General features: G+C 36.6%; 1 protein-coding gene across 1 annotated transcript in view; it reads left to right on the top strand.

Annotated features, from left to right (window-relative positions):
- The window catches only part of DACH1 (dachshund family transcription factor 1), a 397,049-nt gene that overhangs the window by 200,103 nt on the left and 173,024 nt on the right, over nucleotides 1-23,922 (top strand). Inside the window, exon 3 of the mRNA XM_045839183.1 lies at nucleotides 15,988-16,149. Coding sequence (XP_045695139.1) covers nucleotides 15,988-16,149 — 162 coding nt within the window. The remainder of the gene's footprint in view (nucleotides 1-15,987; nucleotides 16,150-23,922) is intronic.

Here is a 23,922-nt window from a genome sequence, read left to right as displayed (position 1 = left end):
GCATGGCCTTAACAGGTATGCTCTCAAAGCTGCCGCTGCCTGTCTGTTGCCTCGGTCCTTTGTTTCTCTTCCCTCTGTTGAGCTCTGCAGGGCTGTTTCACATTTCTCTACACCGTTCTGCATCCTTAAGGAGGAATAACGTGAGGCAGATATTCCAGTACTGTGTCAAGGCATTGTATGACGTCACCACCAGGTTTAGCCCCATCATGGTCACAAAAAATGTTCAAATGTCTATTTATTATAGCTCAAAAGTGACCAGGTCTTTGGTGTTCGTTGTTGGGTATATATTTGATTTTCTGGCAATCGCATTAAGGATCTCATACCACATACTCAATAGGCAGGCCATCTGACTTATTTCTGCTCTAATCTGCTAAAGTTAGAAAAGGAAACTAAAAGCAATTGAGTGCTATTTCATGTTTCTGTTCTTGGTGCTTCTAAATATAAAATTCAAGGTCACTATTATAATAATTTTATGGAACTTTTTTGTACCAGGACTTCATTATACAAATTAAAAAGTACCTTGAGAAAAGCAATGATGTTATCTTCTGAATCTAGGTACATGTTAACTGTTGAGCAGGCATGGGAAAGATTTTAAATGATGGCAGACTTGGAATAGCAATATAATTTGGCTTCTATTTGAGGCTGTAAACTAGTTTTCTTCAACATTTCTCAATAAACTTTTATTATAGGCCATCTTAGCTGCTACCCAATAACCACTTATCACTCCCTCTATAACAAAATCCTAATTTTATTGAGGAATTCACACTTCTCCAACCAAGTGCTCAAGAAGACTCACTCCCATGTTCCATTCCTGATGCGTCATAGCAGACCTGTTCTCTTTGCCTCTGGTTGGTTGGGAGGGCATGATTGGGTGATATTGTTATGGCTAATGAATTCTGAGAGGTGAATCTCTGGGATGTACCCTGGAAAAGATTTCTTTGGGAGACAAAAGGACAGACATATATAAAACAAATTTTCCTTCACTGTTTTGCTTGAATGCCTAGAATTACTGTAGCCCACATGCTAACATGAAGATATTTCCCAATATATTGGGGATAACAGCAAAAAAATATGGAAAGAATTTGGGTTCTAGACCTTGTTGACCTGATTTAACCAACTCGAGTTGTGTTCCTGGAATTTTGTTTAGAAGAACCACCATGTTGTTAGGGTTATATACTTATTATTTAACTTGATTTTTTTTACTTGCTCTCTGCTTCCCAGCCAGCTTCATAGCTGATGCTTTACAACGTAATGATAAACCATGTCAACACGTCACATATGTGGTGGTGCGCACACACTGTTTCAGTTGTCATCCAAATATCATTTTTACTACCCTGTTTATACAGTGATTTGATGGTGTCACATGATGGACACCAAGTAAAAATATTTTTATTAATGTTATAAGCATTGAATTCAAATGTAAAATCATCATTTGGCAGTAGCCTCAGGTGCGTGTAATGCTCGCCATGACTTTCCCATTTTCTTCTCATCCCTTTATGCTTAGCAGTTTCTACAGTATGCCTGGATATTGGTAAATAGTGATGGTGTATTTTCTTTTTCTAAGTTTATCAAGATACATGATGGAGATTTTATTGCAATTTCTTTCAGAATTTAATCAGAGTGTATTTATTGCTACAAATGTAGACCTAAATTATTCTCCTGTTACTAAAATGTTCAGGTACAACATTCTTATCATCATTGCAAATCCAGGTATGGTGAATAAAACAAAATAATATATATATATTTTTTCAGTAAATGGCATATATATATATTAATTTATTTTCAGGTATTTTTAGTGTGCTTTTGAACACTGAAATTTTCTGCATGACTACAATTGACAAAACATATGAATCAAACTTTCTTTGTGATAACAATAATTAAAGTTTAACATTATGCTCAGATTCCCATACTAACATGGGAAAACCCACGGGTCACTTCTGAAATACTTAGCTTTCTTTATGACATATATTCAACTCTCTGTGATAATCCACAATGAACTGTTGATTGATTAGCAAAATTATAGTGACCGAAGAAAATGATTTGCTTTGACTGTCTCATTACTTGGAAGAAAGGCTGCTGCAGACGTTTTATGTCTATTTTTGGCCACGTTAAACTGGAGAGGGCATATTCCAGACCCAGAGGCTTTTCTTGAAGGACTTGCAAGCCAGAGCTCAGTATCTGAGTTTGTTTCCAAACTTGAATTTCTCGAGTTTCAGAGAGACAGACTTCCATCAGGCCACCAGGCTAGCAGAGCAGTGTTTAGTTATTATTTCAATCAAAGAACTCTGTTCCATTACCCTGGGATCTATGTCAAGCTGTGGATTAGGTTAAAAAACCAACAAAAGCTCCTGGTGGTTGAAAGATTATAAGTATTTTGCTACATTACTGCATTGCAGGAACGAGCACTGTTCTTTCAGCATTTTAGAGTCTTACAATGTTACAATTAATTAATTGTGTCTATCTAGCTAACACACTAGTCAGAGCTACCCATCTGCACTTTTAATAAATCCTCTGAATTCCCTTGATCTTTCTTTTCCTCTCTGTGTACTGTAACACAACTTTCCTGAAGCCATAAAACTTGGATTAATGAAATAAAGACGTAAATTTGAGATACCTGTTTTTGTTACTCTCCCAGGCTTCTCTGACCTTGGGGTCACTTTCTAAAGGTACCTCAGTCTTTCTCAAAAATGGTAAATGAAGAACCAAAATTATAAAGCATGACTGTCCTTGGATGTGATTACTAAATTATTTATCCAAAAATGTACAGTACTAGCCATTCACTACACACATTCAAATATAATGCTTCTTTTCTAGAAAGTGGTTGATGTTTCACCGTTTTTCTTCATCTTTTCATTCTTTTGCCCCCCAACTATATGCATGCATGTAAAAGTTAGGTAGAAAATAAAATGGGGCAAAAAATCACGTTTATCAATTGTTCTTTCAACTGTGTTTTTCCCTGTAACCTTTGAGTGACATTTCATGGTTTCTTGCATGAAATCAAAACTTACTCATTGATTCTAAAATCCTTTACCAATTTATGAAAACTAATTGTCTCAATTTGCTTCACGTTCTGATGTCCAGGTTTAACCATGCTTTTTGAAAACACGTTTTTAACCCTCATTATTCTATGCATAGGCCTGGACAGATGTTAAAATTCAGCATTCACGTCTAAATGTCTTTAATCTCTATATTTTCCATGTTCTCCTAAGTCTCTCTCACTAGTCCTGGCAAATACAGAAAAGAAGCAAAGTTGTTGGTATAAACATCCTTCATCCTTGACCCCAGTAGAATGCATTGCCTCCCAGCTGTGTGGAGTGTATTTCTTAGTAGGGAGCCAGGTCTTGCTTTCACCTGGTGCTGCAGGTGTAAGCACCTATGATGCTTGCGGTCAAAGGTAGCCAGGCTAGCATCCCAGGGACATGTTCCAGGAATTAAGTTGAGCCCTGTTCTGCCCAAATGCTGCCAGGAGAGAAGAGGGTTGGGTACCCTGCTGAGGGCATTGTGTTTGTGGGTGGAATCTGGTGGGGGTGGGGTGGGGCAGGCATTTTGGAGCACAGAGCTCTAGCCCTTCTCTTTCTCTGTTTGAGAACATCTAAAGGTGGATGCAGAATACGGCTTCTTCCCTTGTTCACAGTTTATGCGAACTCTGTCGGTGATGGGGGAATCCACCTTGTTTGTGCTGGGTGTGGTGGTGAAGGTGTTGGAGTTGAGGCCTTGATGACTTTTGTACTTAACATAGTGACTCCTGAACAAGTGGCATATTAGTTCAGAACAGCCCAACTCATTTTCTCCTTTAGAAAATGCTGAAAAACAAAACTACCCACAGGCCATTCATTATTGCTTGAGAGTGGCAGCTAAAAGGACAGACTTGTTCCTCTTAAAAATGTTAACTGCATGACCACAAAATGAGTTACTTTGCTACTAGTTGTCTTTTTTCTGAAAATAAAAGGATTTCTTGTACTTAAATGGGGCAGATAGTACACAGATAATGTGCTTACTTACAGTACATTTAATGAATATTAAAACTACAATGGAGTTTGTGCAGTAATGGTGAGATTATAAGGCATTCTGTTTTGCTAAGCAGGAGGCTACGATTTAAAGCATCATGGAGAAGACCTGTCTTCCTCCTCCTTTGGTAGTTTTACCTTTAGCCAGAGAGATTGTTCTCTAAGATTCAACACGTAAAGAATGCCTTTTTTTTATACCGTTCAAAGCTGACCTCTGCTATTAGAAAAGTTTATCTGCACTTTTTCATCTGTTTAGAAACATACATTTTTGGTTAAGAGATTGAAGACAATCTCTCTTTGTCTTTTTCTTCCCCCCACCCCTGAGCTAGGGAGGTTGAGATAAAAAAGAATGACTGCCTTAAAAGTCACACATGGCTGTAATTTAAGATTTTTTTCCCCTCTCATTGTCCATAACAGTTGAAAGAAACCTTCAATGAAAGTTTATTAACTAGGCCAAAGCCTGAGGCAATAAAGGTTCATTTATTACCAGTTTCTTGGCTGTTTTTCTTCTTCTATTTTTCGGTTAAACTCATAGCGTAAGATAATACTTCACAAAATTAAACCTTTGACCTTCTGTAGAGTTAAGTCTCCTTTGATTAGATAAAGTAACAATTTATGGTCCAGCATGAGGTTGCACATGAAATGAATAATGCAATAGACTCCGTGTGGACTGAGAATCTATTGCTTTTGAAAAGATGAATGCTGTTTAAACGGGGGAAAGTCTGCCTATGTGTGTTGTCTTTATTCAGTGTGCACTTGAGCAATATTTCAAAAGGCTTTGCTTCCAGGATCGAGTTATGTTTGAATTTTCTAATTCTCTTAAGAAAGATGTACCGTAAAAATATTATGAAGAGCTTTTGTAACTCTCTGCCACATTGTCAGACCAGTGATTATGCTCCACATTCCAGGAATTACAGAGGCTGAGTTGTAAAATGAAAGGATTGCGTGAGAAAAATGACTGTTGACTTTACAAGTGGAGCTCCATAATGACAGGACAATTAGAATATTACAATTTGTGATAACGTTATGCACCACTACAAACATGGCTTATAGCAAACTGATATTTCATAATCTTAACAAGAAACAAAGTAAAAAATATATGTATATATTTATAAAATAACAACATTAAGCCAGATTCTAAATTTTAAAACCAATGCACAGGATAAGTTCAGTTTCCATATTTTATGATGTGGTCACCTCGTGACCAATCACAATGTTTTCAAGATTGTTTTGATTCAGTCATGTTATACATTTCAAATGCTGTAACTCTTTGCCAAAAGAATGATGGGATATAATTTTCCAGATATTTCTCCTTTTTTTCTATGTGTTCTTTCCAAACTTGTTTTGGAAAATTGAGAGAAATCTCAAATCCACCAACAAAACTCCTTTACTGAAAGTGCTTATTACTACAGGAGAGATGCACATACTTTCAGACTCAGAACTGATGTTTATTTCTATCTTCAGCTCAGCGGAGGCAGAGAAATGTGTACATAGCACAGGACCATGTTGCTCACAAGGCTGTTGTGATTAGCTGGTTGTTTAAATTACTCATTGACATGCACAAGTTGAATGCTTGAGAGAAGTGTTTTAGTTTTAGTTTGGTCTTTTTCAATTAGCTTAAATTATTTAAGGTGAATAAATCTACTGCAGTGATTTAGTTTCTTTTAATAGAATCTCGTGGTACACCATAAATTAGGTCAAGAAAAGACTTCGGATCACAGAGCTACAGATTTTGCTCCTAAAATGAAGAATTATAAGGGCAATTGAAGATTTGCTATGATTTACTGTTGTTTTGAAATAAATAGTAGAAGATTCTATCAAAGTACACAAAAGACTCAACTTTCTTGCTCTGTTAGGAATTCCATGTTTCTTTCTGTTGGAGTGATTTTGTAGCCAAAAAGACAAATGAAATATATGATACCAACTGCAGGTAATTCTTCCTAGCTGTCCATCGCTCTGTTCCTCAGTGAGCTGGGCTAAATATACTTACCAAACCTCAGAAGGGAAACAGTTTTAAACATAGAACTTATTTCTTAAACAATAAAGTATGAGGTTGCCTCAAAATCAGATAATTTAAGTAATTTGTCTCAGTTACACTCAGACAATGGACTAGGATGGCAACGGTGCAACACAGTCAAGGCTCCGTTCGTTTAGCCTCCATGCTCTAGGAGAGGACAGCCCATGGGGGCTGTGGACTATCACCCGTATTTCCTTTGTAACTGCTTTACTGTATGGCAGTGTTTGGTTTTCTACATTAATCAGGGTTGTTCTCTGTAGTCCCACACTAGGACTGTAACCCCAAACCTACTTTGCCAAGCACTGATTGGCCTATCGCCATCTGCCTTTTCCTTGTAATCAACTGAGAAAATACCTACTTTTAGGTTGATTATAGAGAGTCAGTATGATATTGACATAAATGCAAAAGCCTAATGACAAAGGAGTGAGGAACATACTGCCTCAACTAGCCCCTCTGATCCTATTGTAGATCAGTGACTTCTGACCTCCACTAAAAATGTGGGCATGTGTTTATCTTTCCCTTAAAAAAAAGCTAATATTGGTTTATCTAAAAACTTTTGTCGCTACATCTTCTCCAGCTGTTTCTGTCTCACTAGTAAGTCCCCTTAAATAAGACTTACATAGAGAAAAGGCTACATGTATACCACTTTTTTCTGACTTCCTCTTTACCAACAACCACAGACTCATAGTGTTCCACATGCTAGCTGGGTTCTGGGAAAATAAAATAAAAGTGACTCTTATTGACTTATTAAGGGATTTAGGAAAGAATTTAATGCTGTTCAGGAAATTAAGGGGATATTTGGGGCAGATTATTCCTAGGCTATATTGCCATGAGGTGACTCTTTTGCAGGAAAGTTAATTATCACACCATTCCATCTTTCCACTTATTATTCTGCCTGAACTGTCATCAGTATATGGACAAGTATTCTTTTTAAAAAACATTCTTTGATCATATCACATACTGTCAGGTACTCTCAGGCTAGTAAGAGCCACCTGCCTAGAGTCAACACACTGAGTAATTTGGAGTGATGAGTCATATAGGTACTTAGAACCATTGGATCTTAGACAAACATGGGACATTTAGTGCCCAGGTTATTGCTGAATGGAATAATGAGCAATAATGAGAAAAGTGCTTTAAAGAAAATTAGAGTCAAAGTTTATCTATGTCACTTTGTTTTAATTTCCTATATTCAAGATATACAGAGGAAAGTCATTTGTTTGCTCTTTTCCTTTTTCTTGTTGTGCTATATTTAAAATGCAAGGTTCAGGTTAATATGATAAATACTGTGTTTCACCAGTAATCCAGGTTAAAAGTTTTGTGTACAATTAAACTAGAATGAACATTATTTCTGTGGCAAATATATTCTAAATTCTCTAAAACTGAATCACACATGAACATTTAAGTCAGGTTCCTAAGTGGAGTCAATTTATATTTGTGATATCAACTGAATATCTATAACCTTGACTTCCTGTGCAATTCACAGCTACTTGAGCAAAGAGGATTACTTTTTTTCAAGGATTCTGCAGTTTCCTGTGTTATGTACTTTTCCTTTTCCATTTATTGACAGTGTTGGTGTGGTCAATGCTGAATGGGGAGTTAAGGGAATTGGGATTACTCTATCATTATTTAATGGTGTGACTTTTTAGAAATGATTAACCTCACTGCCCCTAAATTTCATCATCAGTAAAATAAAAGGGTTGCATTATATTAAAGTAGGTCTTGCTTATTTCCCTGTTTTATAAGTCTAGACACCAACTGGCCATTTAGAAATATTTTTCTAAAGGCAATAATGTTTGAAAAATGGAGTAAAACTGAAAGTTATTTATTCAAGGCCTTTTTGTGCCAGTTTAACTTTTCATAAATTACCTATTTTCTTATTTAAACCATAGTAATTTGAAATTTTCCATTGATTAGATTTCAGCCTGATTCTATGAGTTAGTGGTCAGAAGCTGAGTGTTTCTAAAGCCTTCTTGGAAATTTCTCAGTGGTTTACACGCAGACAGATGACATCCCCACAGTGCTCCCTCCTCCTGACTCCGGCACTCCTGTTACTGCCTTCCCTCCAGAAGACAGCAATTTTAAACTCTTCAGAATGAGAATGCTGCATTTGCTGTCTATTTGATTTATTAGTCATTATCAAATTATAGTAAACTCTACTGTATGTGTTTTTTTTTCAAATTTGTGGGGTTGATTTGCTAATCCAAACCTTCAAAACTAATTTAATCAATTTAAAAACTGAAAATTAGGATAAGGAATGTCTCCATTAATGGCCTTAAAGATCAATTTTCCTTTTCTCTCCAGAATATAAATATGTTTCAGAGGGCAAGAAAAGTCAGTTTAATGGACATAGGAGACAAAAATCATACTCAAAATCTTCAGTCTACCCTGATTCACAATTAAGTTATTTATTCTGGTTGCTTAATACTCTCTTATTTAATCATTCAAGAATGATGACAGACATGTTTCAATCCCAATGTTCATTTATTTAGAAAGTATTGAGAAATAAAATAACTGTGGAAATTGGTGTCAGTTTTTTAGATGGTGGTTATTCAATAAGGATAGGAAGAAAGCAGAGTTAAAGAAAGGTACTGGTATTTTTAAGTTGTTGTATTGAGCCAAGAGTTTTCCTAAGACCTGGAGTGATTTCAATAGAGTTGCAATGCAGCTTACAGTGTGTCTTCAACAGGGTATTGTAGAGTCTATAGGAACTGTCAGGGACAGAAAGGTGACTTCACAGTGATGACTGTTGAACTGAGCTATGTGTTCTGATGTTTTTATTTTCTGAATTGAATTGTTAGACAAGATTGATTGCACAGAGTGAGAATTTTAAATGAATGACTATGTAAGATGTTAAGTTTCTCTGTATGCAACTTTGGAGAAAATGCTAGAAGGTTTAAATGAATAAATGTATTTAGTGCACAAAATGCCTGGGTTAATTTTAAAATTCCTTTATAACAGCCTTTATTGAAAATAGAAATCCACTTTATTCATCTGTCTTGGTTATATTGCTTTGGGTTGAAGTAATTTAATATTCGTGCTTTCCTCTAATCTTTTAGTTCAACAGAAGTAAACAATAAGTTTCATAAATTAAAAATACACTCTTCTGAACAAGCTTATAAGATTAAAAAAACAAGGCTGTAAACATTTATGACTGAAACAAACTAGATTGTTCAAATACTGCCATGATGTATCATGTATATCAATATGGCACTGATATCAGTTAGAATGCAAACAAGGTTCTAAATGATGTGCCCCTTCATTTCAGCTGGAGAATCCGCTTCACACCATCTGCCTATCAGATGGTTGGGAACCAGGGCTGCGTATTAATGCCACATGTTCGATTTTCCTCCTTCTTGTAATGGTTAGATTCATATTGCTAATAGCTGTGCATGAGCACTGTCGATGAAATTTCTGTGACGATGGAGTGATGAGATATTTATAAGCTGCCTGTCTTTCTAAATAATCAGTAGGAAGAATGCCAGACATAAATAACTTATCAATTCTAGCATATTAATAATCACTACCATTGCCTATAATCTACTGCATGTTTAAAATTGTTTCTTCTAAATTTGGGTAAAGTGGCATAGACTAATAAAAAGTCTATCATATGGAAGCTTTTAATGCAGGCTATCTCTTGCATATAACTCCTTTTATTTAACCATTAGGTTTTGGGAAATGCATTTTATATGGAATGTGATGTAAAAGTAGACAACATATCAAACATTTGGAAGTCATCTCGATGTCTTTGAAACCCAAGATCAAAGATTGGACCTTTCAAGTTAATGAGCAAACAAACAGATCAGAGAAAGAATTTGACAGCAATATGTCTTTTTTATTGATATTTATAATCTACAGTTGTAATCTACTCTATAACTGTGGGTACTAACTTATTTGAAATAAATAGAATAGGGATACTTTTCCTTTTGTTACAGAGAGTGATCAGGATTGTATAACGGCATTTGAAGGATTTAAAGGCTGTTTTGATAAAAGTTGAAAGCAGAAGAAAAATGCTATCTTTGCAAAGTAAAATGAGTCTCTTAACTGGTAACAGTGCCTGCTTTCCTCCTAAGTGATAAACCCATGGATTGGTTTTAAAGATATTGAATGTGAAGTAGTGAAGGCTTTGCATCAAAATAATACAGAGTGGAGATTTAGTGAGTTTATGATAAATTTGATCGATGTAGGCTACTAAATCAAATGATGTGATAGAAACATGGTTTTTAGATATCCATCTGTCAAATAGCTAAATTCTAACTCTGTGCTATTAAGTAGCTTTTGTCATATTTGCGTTTTTGCGAGTAGCTGAACAAAAGCACAGCTAAACATAAGGAGGTGGTGGATATTATGGGTTACTTGGTAATATTTACTACCATGTGCGGAGGGCTTAGTATGTGCTCATACTGTAGCAAATATTACTTTACCTTTATTCTCCACATTCCAGAGCTCAGAATGGATACCTCTGATTTTAGAGATGAAGGTTTTGAAGCCTTGGGAATTATTAACCTGCTGCAGTATTCCAGTAAAAGTTAATGTATGTTTTCCAAAGTTTGTGTGACTTTTTGGAATGCTTTCTTTTTTCAACCACCATATTTGCTCCTTATATGACAGAGAATTTAGATAACTTAAGAATTCCCATTCAGTCACTTATTCAACAAGAACTTTAAAAAGTTTTAGTGGGCAATCAAAAAGTAAAAAATAAATGTGCAGGAAATCTATAAGCCAAGATAAAAATAATTTCTAACAATAGTCAGCTTTTTAAATATACATAGAACTCGCCCTGAAGGAACAGAGCAGAACAGAGGCAACAGCAATGAATTTGTATCATAATTCAGACACTAATGACAAGTGGTATTTCTAAATTCTGTTTAGAATTTAGAAAGCTACTCTTTTTACATTGTAAGCGACAGAGTTTGTTAAGAACAAATAGGACGGAACAAATGAAAACAAAGTATTTTTTCCATGATAGACATTTGGGCTCTATCCTAAGTTTGCCACACAGTCCCTTTGCTGGGGGCCAGTCAGAGGCCTAGGAGAGCACAATGTAGAACTCATTACCTTTTCCTAAAGGAAAGTGTATTTTTTAAACAAAATATTTCTCAATCCATTGTTGATGATAAAGTAGGATTTAGTTCTTTTACAATAAAATAAAATTATACTTCTCACTTATGTACATGATTTTGTCTTAGTGTATGAGATACTGTAAATGTTCTTTGAGAGCAGAAAAAGGTGAGATTGGTCAGGTGAAATAAACGGGTTAATTATTGTTTAGTATAAGAGCTGGTTTTTTGATCCTCACCCGAGGATATGTTTATTGATTTGAGAGAGGGAGAGAGAGAGAGAGAGAGAGAGACTGAGATGAACTAATTGCCTATGTCTTGTATACACCCCAACCAGAAGGATTGAACTCACAGCTTAAGTATGTACCCTGACCGGGGATTGAACCTGCAACCTTTTGGTTTATGGGGTGACTCTGCAACCAACTGAGCCACCTGGCCAGGGCACTGTAAGATGTTTGCTTTTTTTTTCTCATCATTTATTTGTTCTTTTATCTGCCCTGCCCCAGAAGAAAGAAAGAAATCTGGTGAAAACTTATGAACTAAAGAATCAGAAGCAATTATTCAAGCTGTTTAAATAATGACAGTATATACCCAACAGCTTCATGGGTGTAAGTGGTTGCTGTAGATAAATATGTGCATGACTGCTGCGTCGGTAACATAGAGAAGTGCTGCCTGGCTAGGCTGTCCTCTTTGCTTCTGCTGAGGTAGCTGAAGCCACAGGACTCATTCTTACAAAGTGCAGCGTGCTGGAGCAGGCTGTCTCCAACTCTTGACTCACTGGGTCAGCCTGATTATATATTTTAATTTTTCCTTGTTGATTTTTATGCATACTCACTATTGAGAACCACTGCCATGATGACCTACTTAGTTAATAAGGTTTTAAAATTTTTTATTTTATTTTTATTTTTAAAATAAGTTTGTGTCATAAGGTGCAGATGCACTCTGATGTGAATTACTGTCATCAGGTCATGTAAGGGCTGTGAGCATCAGAATCAGCCCACTGAAGGGCAAAAACACAGATTCCTCAGTCCGTCCCAGAAATAAGAGACTGTGGCAGTGAATCTGGGGAAGATAATCTCTAATTTTACCACACACCACAGCTAGATTGGATGTAGATTGTCACTTTCAGAAACAGAGAATTACCTAGTTCAGGAGGACAGAGAGGCTGTTTTGACTGGGAAGAGCTGAAAGCAGTGGGGATGTTGCAGTCGGATGAGGGTGGGGTGCTGAAGGAGGAGGACAAAAATCTCTTATGAATCTGAGGCAAGGGGAGAAAACTGACTTGAGGAAAGGGTTAGGCGGGGAGGTAAAAGGGTATGGTAAATGTGATAGGTTGCCAGTGTCTACACAAGTAGACGACTCTTGATTACGCAGAAAGTGTTTTCATAGTACGAATTCTCAATGAGGGATACATCAAAAAATAGTTATTTTGTGAATTTATTACACTCCCCCACGAAAGGCAACATATTTATAGAACAAAATGTACAATGAGACTTCTTTCTAAAACAAGTTTCAACTAATTTTTTTTTAACAAGAGACAGCAAGTTGGGAGATTTGGGAATTCCGTCAGAGATTTGAAAGGACCGCTGCAAGGCCAGCAGGAAGTGCAATAAACGCAGGGGAGGGGCCGTGAGCCTCTTCTGATCCTCTCCATCCCTAGGAAGATGGAGCTTTGGGGCGTTATGCTTTGTATTAACGAGATTTGGTACTCCGACTATATCCAAACTGATGGTAACGTAAACATGAAGTTTTAAATTACTTACATGGATGTTGTCAAAATAATGACCATGTTTCTCCTTTGGCTTTCCAAGTAATCTAGTTTGAGAAGCATTTTTTTTTTCATTCAGTGACAATTCCTTCCAGGCTTTCAGCTAATGTATTTCTGTCCTTTTGGTGTTACAACCTAGTTAAAGGAGCTAGCCCTGAACCTACTCCCCACCCCAGATCTTCTCTTTTAAAAAGGGGGTTGGGGGAAGAGTGCAAGGGACTGAGTTTCTCTCCTCAAACTGCATGTTAAAATGACGTGGGGAGCAGTAAAATCAGCGCAAAACACACAAATGCTGGGTTCCCAACCAGCATCTCAGAGAGTAGAACTCAGCTATTTGCGTGTTTTAAAGCCCCACAGGTAATTCAGGCTCGCAGAGGATGGCATGCTCTCACACAGCAAGGCTGAGAACACAAGTGAGTGCATCGCTAGGTCTGCTCTTCAGGAGCAGGTTGGGGAAGGTCAGCTCTTTCAAATAAGTGAGTTTTGAGCTGGTTCTTAAAGTGTTGATAACTTTCCTAGGTAGACTGAAGAGTCAGGAACCTTAGCCTGCTACTTCTAGACCATGATACATAATGGTTGCATGGGTGTGTTTGGGGCAGAGGACCAGAGAACTTTTCTAGGAAGTGGGAGTAACATCCAAAGTCTGGTTTGAAAAAAGGCATGTAGTCCATTAGAGGAAGTGAAAGCAGGCCTATGTGTCTGGAGCTGAGAGATCAAGAGGGACCTGGGGAAGCAGATGATGTCACACAGGCAGAAACTGAGCGCACAGCACTCTGAAACCCTTGCAAAGTGTCTAGCTAGCACCTAAGAGTGGCCATTGCATGTCATGATCGGATTTTTAGTTTTGTAAGGTTATATGGACAGCTGTATGAATAATAAGAGATTGGAGGTGGGGAGAGTGGAAGCTGTTCAAAGTGTTATTGCAGGATTCCAGGGATGAGAAGGTGGCAGCTTTCGCTAGGGGAAACCAGGGCAAAGGGAGAACACTGAGTGAATGTGAAAGCTACCACAGAATTAAATGTGTGTGACACACACACACACACATTAAATGCTATATCATTTGGAATTTTATTAGAAATGTAAAAATGGGAAAACTGTCAAGGGAAGAATAGAAGAGCACCATAAATAAGATCAGATAAATACTAAAACTATTAAAAAGTATTTATAAAAGCCAACAATTAATATAATACCTAAAGAGAAGTAGAATTTTTCTAGTGGAGGGAGCTGTGGCCAGCCCATGATATCCACACTAGGTGTGGACTTGTCTACTAAGGAACTAGACTGCAAGGCATGTCTAGTTTTTACTAAACACGATGTGGCATTCTTCACCCAGGTTTTCTTATTTAATTCTTATATTATCCCTCTGTGAATAGAATAGCTTCACAGATGAAGAACCCATACTCAAGAAGATTTTATGGCTTCTCCAAGGCCATATCATGCATAGTTATGTTTCATGCCACTGAATTAGATTCAGATATATACAATAATAGCAATCATATCTCAAGTTGAAGGTTTGCCTTTTTTATTCAAATACCATAGAACAATATTTACCTGCAGCATAAATCAAAGATAAAGGCCCGAGAAGTGTCATAACTCGGAGATGGAATAACACCAGTCAATGAAGAGGAGGGACAAGTAGAATGTACGCATTTGTGACAAGGCAAAGTTGAGTAAGAGAGGTTTTCTGGGAAGCACTAAAAGACTTTTCAGAGAAAAGAAAATGTTCTGAAACATCTTTGAAGGAAATGAGTAACTGGGGAGAAAATTCAATCATAGGAAGATGAGAGAATCATTTCAAGTTGGGACTTAAAAGGCAATAAATGTTCAGCCCAGACCCGGATGAATTCTTTGAATGTAGATCAGTGCCTTTTGTAGGGAGCGGTTACCAGGTTTTCACGCAAAGATCTCATCTGACTGTTTTGTGTTGGGGTGAAGCCAGTCAATGCCTGTTTGGTCTTATTTGAAAGAAAGGTGAGCTCTTCTAATTAAAAAAAAAAGAAAACAGATTTCTAGGGGAAAAAAAAGACTTTCTTATAATTCCTAAGGCTATAAGTTTTTGCTGTAGTAACTAGAATTGATGATTAGTGGGGAGGAAAAGGAGGAGAGAGTTGTTCAGTCTCTAATCCACCAGCTGGGAGTGGAAATAAATCACACAGATAAATTTAAACCAGGCTGAAGAACTGCAGTCAGAATCTATGAAGCAGCCATAGCAAAAGACATAGTGGGTGATGGTGGTGGTATATACTGTCTCATGGACTACTGAAGTTTTACGGTGGGGAGAGATCATTCATATATTTCAGGGTATGTTATTTTGCAGATAAGGGATGCCAGGATAAAGTGAGCTGAATTGGTAAAAGTTCACACATTTAAAGAAAACAAAGCATTCCCCTGCTCAAAAACCTCTGCTGCCTATGCATAACCTATCAACAAATCATGGCCTTAGTTTCCTGCTCATTTATACTCTGGGCTCAGACTCTATTTCTAATCTCATGTCTGCTTCTACCTTCTGTTCTCTGACTGGACAGAGACAGACTGCCCTGGACAAACACCATGGCACCGTGGATGAATGTGCCCACTCTGGGACTAGAATTCTGGAGGATGGAAAGTCAGGGAGGGGAGCCCTGGGGCCAGGGTATTCCACACAGAGGGCATGGCATGTGTGAAAGCGCAGGCTTCAAGAGGCAGCGCGGGGACGGGTACCTGTGGCATGTTGATCGTAGCTGGAATGTAGTATGAAAATGAGGAAACTTTGGGTGATGAGATAGGTTTACTCCTTGGGGCAAGACTTTGTGAATTAAGCAGTTCAGATTATTTCCCCCGTTAGGAAGCTGTAGGGGATTTTAAGCAGGGAGAATGGCATGTTCAGATTTGTTTGAGATGTAATTCTGGCTGCATTTCTACTACTGTCCTTCTATGTTTGAATTATGTTTCTACTAATATTTAATTTGGGAATGTAGAGAGTACTCTCATTAGATCAGATTTTTTTAGGGAGGGGCTAGTTGGGAATGAATATATGTTTCAGAATATTGCACAAAATAATCAGATATGTTAATGTTTATGTGTATTATATAAAGTACATGAACTGTTACGTGAAAAATCAGATTTTGAATGATCTCACTTTTAATTTATTCTTTGAAGGTCTGACAGCAGCAGCGGCAGCAGCTGCCGCCGCTACCAATGCAGCTATTGCCGAAGCAATGAAGGTGAAAAAAATCAAGTTAGAAGCTATGAGCAACTATCATGCCAGTAATAACCAACATGGAGCAGATTCTGAAAATGGGGATATGAATTCAAGTGTTGGTAAGTTTTATAATCACTGAAACTTACTGTGATCCTTTTGCTACCACATTTTCTTTTCGAGAGCAAAACTACTGGTTGGCCATTCAAGAAGTCGGTGCTTGTAGCTTTGAAACAGTGTAGATTTTGAAGATACCATTTAGTACCTAATAACACACAGTCTAAATAAATGGTTAGCATCATTACTTTTTATTATAGGACCGACTTTATGTCTGCAACTTCTGTAAGCGTGGAGTTAACATCTTTCATAATACAAATAAGTTTTAATCATCAATTCTAAAATATAGATTATGGGTAAGGTGGTAGAATAATATTTACAAACAAAATCGCACACTTTATCTTTTTTATTCTTAATGTATTTGTTATTCAATAACAATTTGCATTAGCAACAAAGTATATATGGTGATTATTACTGTCTATATACAACCATTGCCCATTTTCTTCATACTAAACATAGTACTTGAATCTCTCTTGATATTTTTTCTCAAGGTATGTAGAAAATGGTTATAGTCACAATTTAAACCAAAGGAACAGTTTTTTTTTCTATGCAGAATTCATGTGCATAATTTGTTTTGTCAAACACCACTTCAAATATGGGTTAATTTTTTATTGATATCTTTAGCATTTATGTGTTAGTGAGACAGTTTTTTTTTTCTGCCACGGCATTGGGAAGCCATGTTCAAAATATAATTTAACAAGAACAATTTGGACACTACAAGATATGTGTAAGATACTACATCCAACACGTTGACAGAGGACACAATAATTCATGGAAGTTCAGTTAAGCTTTCTATTCCATGCATCATTTTAACAGATTATTTATTTAGCTAATCAGGTCTCTGCTTTCAGCCCATTGACATGCAGTTAAGGACATATGGAGGAACACCATGGATTTTAGTTATAATCATTCTTGCAGCAGATCCACGGAACCATACACTAGTCGAGAATGTTTCAGTAGGAAGTAATTTTGAAATATATATACCAAACACAAAATACCACTGCTTCGGTGATGCCAAAGAGTATCTTCTAACATAAAAAGAGGGAAAAGGAAAGTTTTCAGCAGAACTCCATGGGGGAAATAGAAAGGAGTGGCGGTAGTGGGTCTGATTTGAGAGTAGGCTACAAAGAAGGTGGCAGCAATTCTGAGAATGAATAGATAGGGGAGAGAGTCGGGAGGCACGGCGTTCACACTGAAGGAGACCAAGGGAATCGCCAGCGCTTGCATTTGGGGTGCTTCCGGTGAGAAGACGGGAGGATAGCAGATTGTTTCGATCATGGTTTACATGTATAAATTTAGGCTTTTAAAAGTTAAAAACTTTTAGTGACTGTATGATCATCTGAAAGGCGTTACTGCTCAACTCAGATGTTTGGGAGAAAGAGAAAGGGAGTTTTCTGAAAGATGAAAAAACAAACGAATGAACAGGAGGAGGTTTTGAATTGGGGGAAATAATCAACCTAAAAAGGCATATCTAACTTTATCTGTCTGGCATTTTAGAGAAGGCAAACCTATGGGGATAGAGAGCGGGGCAGTAGTTGCAAGAGGTGAGGGGTGAGTGTAAGGGTAAAGGGAAAATTTCGGAGTTATGGCATATTGATGTGTCTTGAGTGTGGTGGTGGCTACATGAAAAAAGGGTTAACATTCATAAAACTGTATCATCTCTGCCCAAGAAGTTAATTTTACCATGATAATTTTAAAAATAAATAAATATCTTTTTAAATAAAAAAGTTAAAAATGATGTCCTGACAGGTGTGGCTCAGTTGGTTGCACGTCGTCCTGCAAAGGGAAAGGTTGCCAGTTCGATTTCTGGTCAGGGCACATGCCTGGGTTGTGGCCTAGTCCCTGGTGGTGGCGCATGCGGGAGACAACCGATGGATGTTTCTCTCATACACAGATATTTCTCTCCCTCTCTTTCTCCCTCTCGTCCCCTCTCTCTAAAAATAGATAGATAATAAGCTTTTTAAAAAATTAAAAATGATTGAAGTAAAATGATTGATAATTCTCCTTTTAGAACTACTAATTCATATTTTTTTAAAATAGAAGTCTTTGATTTTGACCTGTAAAACAGAGCAGCCATAGACACTTTGTTTAATTTTTTATTGATTTTTATTTGAGAGAGATAAAGAGATATCAGTTTGTCATTTTAGTTATTTATGCATTCATTGCTTGATTCTTGTATGTGCCCTGAATAGGGATTGAACCCAAACCTTTTCGTTTTGGGATGATGATCTAACCAACTGAGCTACTTGGCCAGGGCAAAAAATTAGACACTTTTATAAATAAGTAATTGGCCACTATAAATTTTAATTATCATTTTAAAACATAACCTAGATTGTTTTTAAATTTTTAGAAGAATAAGACTTTAATGCAGACTGTTCTTAATAGTTGGTGCTGGGAGGAGGGATAAACAAAGTATGCAACTTACTAAAATTTAAAGCAAAGCAAAATATATTAAAACATTTTACTTCTGTTCAAATTTCTGAGCAGTAGAGCAGAAGTTGACCCTGGAGAAACCAAAGGAGACTATGGACTATGGTTGAACATTGGCATGAAATAATACTCGCTTACTGACCAAATAATAGTTTATGTTAATTATTGGATATATAGGCTATTATAATACTTAAAAGAACAATTTGGATTTTCTTTTGTGTTTTACTTGGAAGAAATTACTTTTTCTTCATTAAAGTATACAGTTGTTACTTCATATCATTTTTTGTATATTTCATTCTTTTTTTAAATTGAATGTATTGCCCCAACACCAATTTGAACCAGGAGCAGGAATTTATTTGAATTTTCTTAGAGGGTCTTAGTATTTTGGGATTGTTATAGCATTAGTATTGTTGCTAGTCCCTAAGGCATGTAGATAATTTATGTTACATTTCTATGGCTGACTTGAGGGGGAAATGTTATCATTGTCATTTTTATTTGGTTCTCTCACATGCTGCTGTCCTCTAAGAACTTATTATGACTTATTATCCTTCCTGAGCATAGTACCTGCCTTCTCCTTTTATCTAGAGATGAGGACAAGAGAGTTTTGAGGAAGGGAAGGACAGAGAGGGTGCAAAGCAATGGTAGGGTGGGGACTGAACTTGCACAGATCAAAGCAGTTGCCAAATTAGCAGTCGCTTTATATGGCCCTAGTCTTTTCTGATTCTGAGAACAGTGCTTGCTAGTGTCTACATCATAACAATTTGAGGAGATCATATTTGTCAAGTGTTTATCACTTTATTTATTATAATGCCCCCTTACCACCTTTTGGTCAGTAATGAAATTGGTTGTTTTGGTATTGCTTTTGCTATTATTATTATTATTTCTCCAAATCTGCCCTCCTGAAAATAACTTTGTCCTCATTATACAGCATTTAACTGCTTCCTCCTCTGTTTCCCTCTTCTCTCTGCTGAATATTGTTTGTTGAGGAAATTTGGGGGAAGCTGTTATGTCACTTGGATCTTGTTGTACACTTGCTTTTAGCTCATCTAGGAACACAAAATTAACCATGTTACAGTGCCAGCACTCAGGAGGCACCCAGTCAAAGGGCAGCGTGGCTCCAGGTGCAGGCAGCCATAGCCGGATGGGCTGGCTCCTCTAGGACCATCCGTGAGCTCAGGAAGTGACAGTGAAGCAGAGGAACTCCAGCAGGAATCCCAAGAATCTCAAGGGCCTGTGTTTGAGAATACAAACTCAGTGCTCTCATGAATCTATCATTCGGCTCTTTGAAGTAGTGCAACCCCTCAGAGAGGGGCTCCTTAAATGATGTATTGTTGCTACTCAGCTCTGCCCAAATCCAGTGACAATTCTGAGGTCTTTTCAGGGTTCTTTTATCTCTTGTACTTGTTTGGCTCACATGTTTTGTCAAACATTTCAGATTTTCTTATGTGGGAAAACTTGTTTTTTTGTTTGTTTTTCTTGGTTGTGAATAAAACCTTATTGCCTTAGATAATAGATTTTATTTTTGCTTGATTTGGTTCGATTGGTTTGCTGGGGTGAGGGGATATTCTTATTCTAGAAGACCTTTTCCAGTTCTCAATATGAATCGTAAAAATTAGGCAAAAAAGTGTTTAAAGAAACCTTTGACACTGACAAATAATTATTGTATATTCCAATTTTACCTGGTAACCTTGAGCTCACGTCTTTCCAACAGAGTGATCACTTTAGGAAGAACTGAGAACTTCACGATAGATCTGAGTGAGGCATCAGCACGCTGAGTAAAATATATGGCCGTGTCGCCATTCTCCCTCATCCACAATCAATTGGATTCTTTTAGTTTAATATTTACTTGCTAAGATGAGATGCTAGTCTGCATGGTGATAAACAGTCTGCTCCTGGCATCTGAAGGTGACCTGTCAGTTCATATGGACAAATCTCCTGCTTACTGAAATGTACAAAATAAATCATTAAAGCAGGCAGGTGCTCATTCCCAGATTTAAATCACCATAGATTTATGATTTGAATTAATGCTTCATTTGGCCATAGAAATAGATGCTGAGACAAATGATATGCACTGGTTGGGGTTTCCATACTGTAGCCATCCTGATATTGATTACTGAGATGTCTTTGCAATCTCTTGTTTATATCAAGTACTATCTTGTGACAGGTTGGCTGATATGAGCTACATTGCAGATAAGAAGGAAAAATGTCCTGGATTCTTTTTAGTGGCAACACTATCCACAACATACAGGCCAGATAAATTGCTATTTTTTTGCTTTAAGGGCTGATCTACATAACCAGCTTAAATGCTGCTTGGAAATGGGGACTAAGATAATAGAAAGGGAGAATTTAAAACTGGTGAACCCAAGGTCAATTCCATAGTGTCTGTAGTTGTGTTTTTATCTGCTTATCATTTTTTTGCCATCATGCACATTTTTGAGGATACTAAATCACAATTGATTTAATCTAAATAAAGGAAACTTAATTTTACTTCTAGTTTTGAAATGCTACATAAATATTGACATAGTGAGCATCTCTTAATAGTTTCTGTGTTCCTTAAATACTTGCTAAAGCTAATATCTTACTCCCTTAACTAATGACAACATAGGAAATGACTCTTTAAAGATAAATACATTAAATATTATTCTCAAGTCTGAGATTTTGTGGACTATAATTTACCAAGAGACAGGAAAAGACTGCATTTTTACTTCTCTTAACATTTTATTTAAGGAAAACACTATGTACACAGTTTAAAGAATACTCGGAGACTTTAAGAGGGACCTTTGCCACAAGCTAATATCTGACTCACAGAACTGGTAAACAGCTATCAACAATAGTAGATTGCTTGCTTGGTAGGAAATGAGTTCATATCTATTCAAAATGTGATCTCAAAACAGATGTCCCAAGAAATTCTTATTGTTTAAACTATAGTCATAACCCCCACTGCTGTTATTTCTTTAAGGAAGTGAAGTAATCTTGAGACTTCAGTCTTTTCTCTTTCCGAGCACTGTGGAATATAAGTGTCCACTGCTCCGGTGATCCACAAACCTGAGCACATTTCAGACCCCTGCAATGGAGGATTCTTTTTCATTTTCTTAAACTTGCAATAATTACAATGGTGTAGGAGTTTCAAGTAAAAACAAGAATTTGAATTTGGGATTAACAGCTGGGCTCTTCAGTTGCATTCCTTACTCCTTATTGCTAGCCATCAACTTAAAAAAACAAATTCAATGAAAAAAAGGCATATAGGAAGATAAAATTATCTTCTCCAGCTGACCATCCCCTTATCTTTTTTTAAAAACTGTTCTCGCAGAAATAGAATGGTTTACACTGAAGTCATTTCCTTTCTTCTAATTCATGTGTCTATTTGGAAGGAAAAAGTACTTTTTATGATTTCAGGAAAAAGTCTTGGAGACCTTGAGAAAGCAAATGAAAGGAAACTGAGAACACAGGCCACCAAGCAGAGCTCTGCAGTTGCACATTGGATTCTCTGCCTTGGCAATGTTAATGAACCTCAAATCCTTCCTATAATTAGATGAGGGAATTGCTTATATTTTCAAACAGATGATGCTGCTATAATGAAACGATTGACAGGGAATTTAAGAGTGTCTACAGTAGTCATTTGGTTTCTGTTATAAAAAAAAGTTTAAAAAGAAGATTGGCTTTAGACACAGGTCCTGAGAGAGGTAGTAATTTACATAGCATGCTATGACAGGTGTCTTTGTATAGTGAGGAAATAAAGTGGAAGACTAGAGGAATGATGGGCAGGTATACGCAAATTTTGGGGTAGGGGGTGTCCTATGCTTATTCTGCTTAGGTTCTTTAAAAGGGGCCGAGACTCAAGAGATGGATCCGGATTGAGTGCACAGCTGTAACTGCTGATGAGCTAATTGCTCCTTATCTCTCAGCCCCATTCATCTTCATTTTTTACCAATTACTGAGAATTATCTGTGTTCTCAGTTGGATATGAGAGTTAATCCTTTTTGGTTAAGCTGGCAGTACTGTGAGCAGATTCCAAATCGGAGGGTGAAAAAGCCAAAGCAAGCTTGCTCTAAAAATGTCTCCAGTTCAATTACAGTATCACTGATTCATAAGAAATGTGCCATTGTTTAACAGATTAAATATGGAAAGTTTTTCTAAACTTTCTTAATGTTTCTCTGCTTAGCAGTGGTTTGTAAAATGCTTCTTCCTGTCTGATGAGTAAAATTGAACAGCTTTAACAGGCAGGGGCTTGTAAACATGGAAGCACGTGAAACTATCCTAAAAGGCCAGAAAGATACTGACATATGTGATGAGAAGTATTTTAGAACTGATAGCTGTCGATTTATATAAACACTTTGAATTGATGCTTTTGCTCTCTGTGGCTTCACATATGGTGAGGAAAGTATGTCCAAACATAAACCTTTTCACAAATGTCACATTAGTGGAATTTTAATGGAAGGACCACATAAGCATCTCTTAAAAGTGTAGGAACTGCCATGGTTTGTAATTCAGTTGATTGTGAATAAGCCATATGGTTCATATCATTCCCTATGCAAAAGATGTCTCCATGTCCTGACATTTCAAACAAAACTGCTAATTTGAACATTAAAGAAAATTAAAAATAGTAAGCTCTTCTTTCATAAATTTAAATGCATTTGTAAATATTTAAAATTCCTGGCATTTTCGTTATTATGTTTAATAAGTAATCTAATGTGAACATATACAGACTAAAAAGCTGGTTTAAAACAAAATTATTTAAAAAAATCATTGTGTAAAATTTGAATATCTTATAGCATGACCAAGGTAAGTTTTTCTAGACAAATTCAGGAACTGGGATGGAGGAGCAGAGAGCAAACTATGTCAGGAGATTTAGCTTCTAGTCGTCCTGAAGATAATAAATTCTTAGCTACTTGGATAAGTCTCTTAATTTCTCAGCTTTCTTATTTAATAATCAAGGAGCTTGATGCCCAGTTGCCCTCTTGGCTTAAAAATTCTTTGAAATCTCAAGAAGAGATTTCAGAAGATGAAGAACAAGAAGATATTCTTTACAGTGATTTTTAAGATAAAATAGAAACCTGAAACAACCTAAATGTCTGAAATAAGGCATTATTAAGCATATTATAATATAGTTTCACATATTATATAACCATTATATATGATAAATAGGATAGAAAATATGTGTTCTGAATGTAAGAAGAAATGATGATACACAATTTTACACTTTTATAGTATACATTTATTTCACAGGGTCTGAAAGGAACTAGGTAAGAGTTAATATTGTCTGTTATTGTGAAAGAATTATGAATTTTTAAGAATTAATACTGCTTAAAATTAGTTTATTTTAAAATGACATGTGAGTGTATTAATAA

The sequence above is a fragment of the Phyllostomus hastatus genome, unplaced genomic scaffold (assembly GCF_019186645.2).
Source record: "Phyllostomus hastatus isolate PE091 unplaced genomic scaffold, TTU_PhHast_1.1 phas_contig_29, whole genome shotgun sequence".
NCBI lineage: Eukaryota > Metazoa > Chordata > Mammalia > Chiroptera > Phyllostomidae > Phyllostomus > Phyllostomus hastatus.
This window is presented reverse-complemented; position numbering and strand designations above follow the sequence as displayed.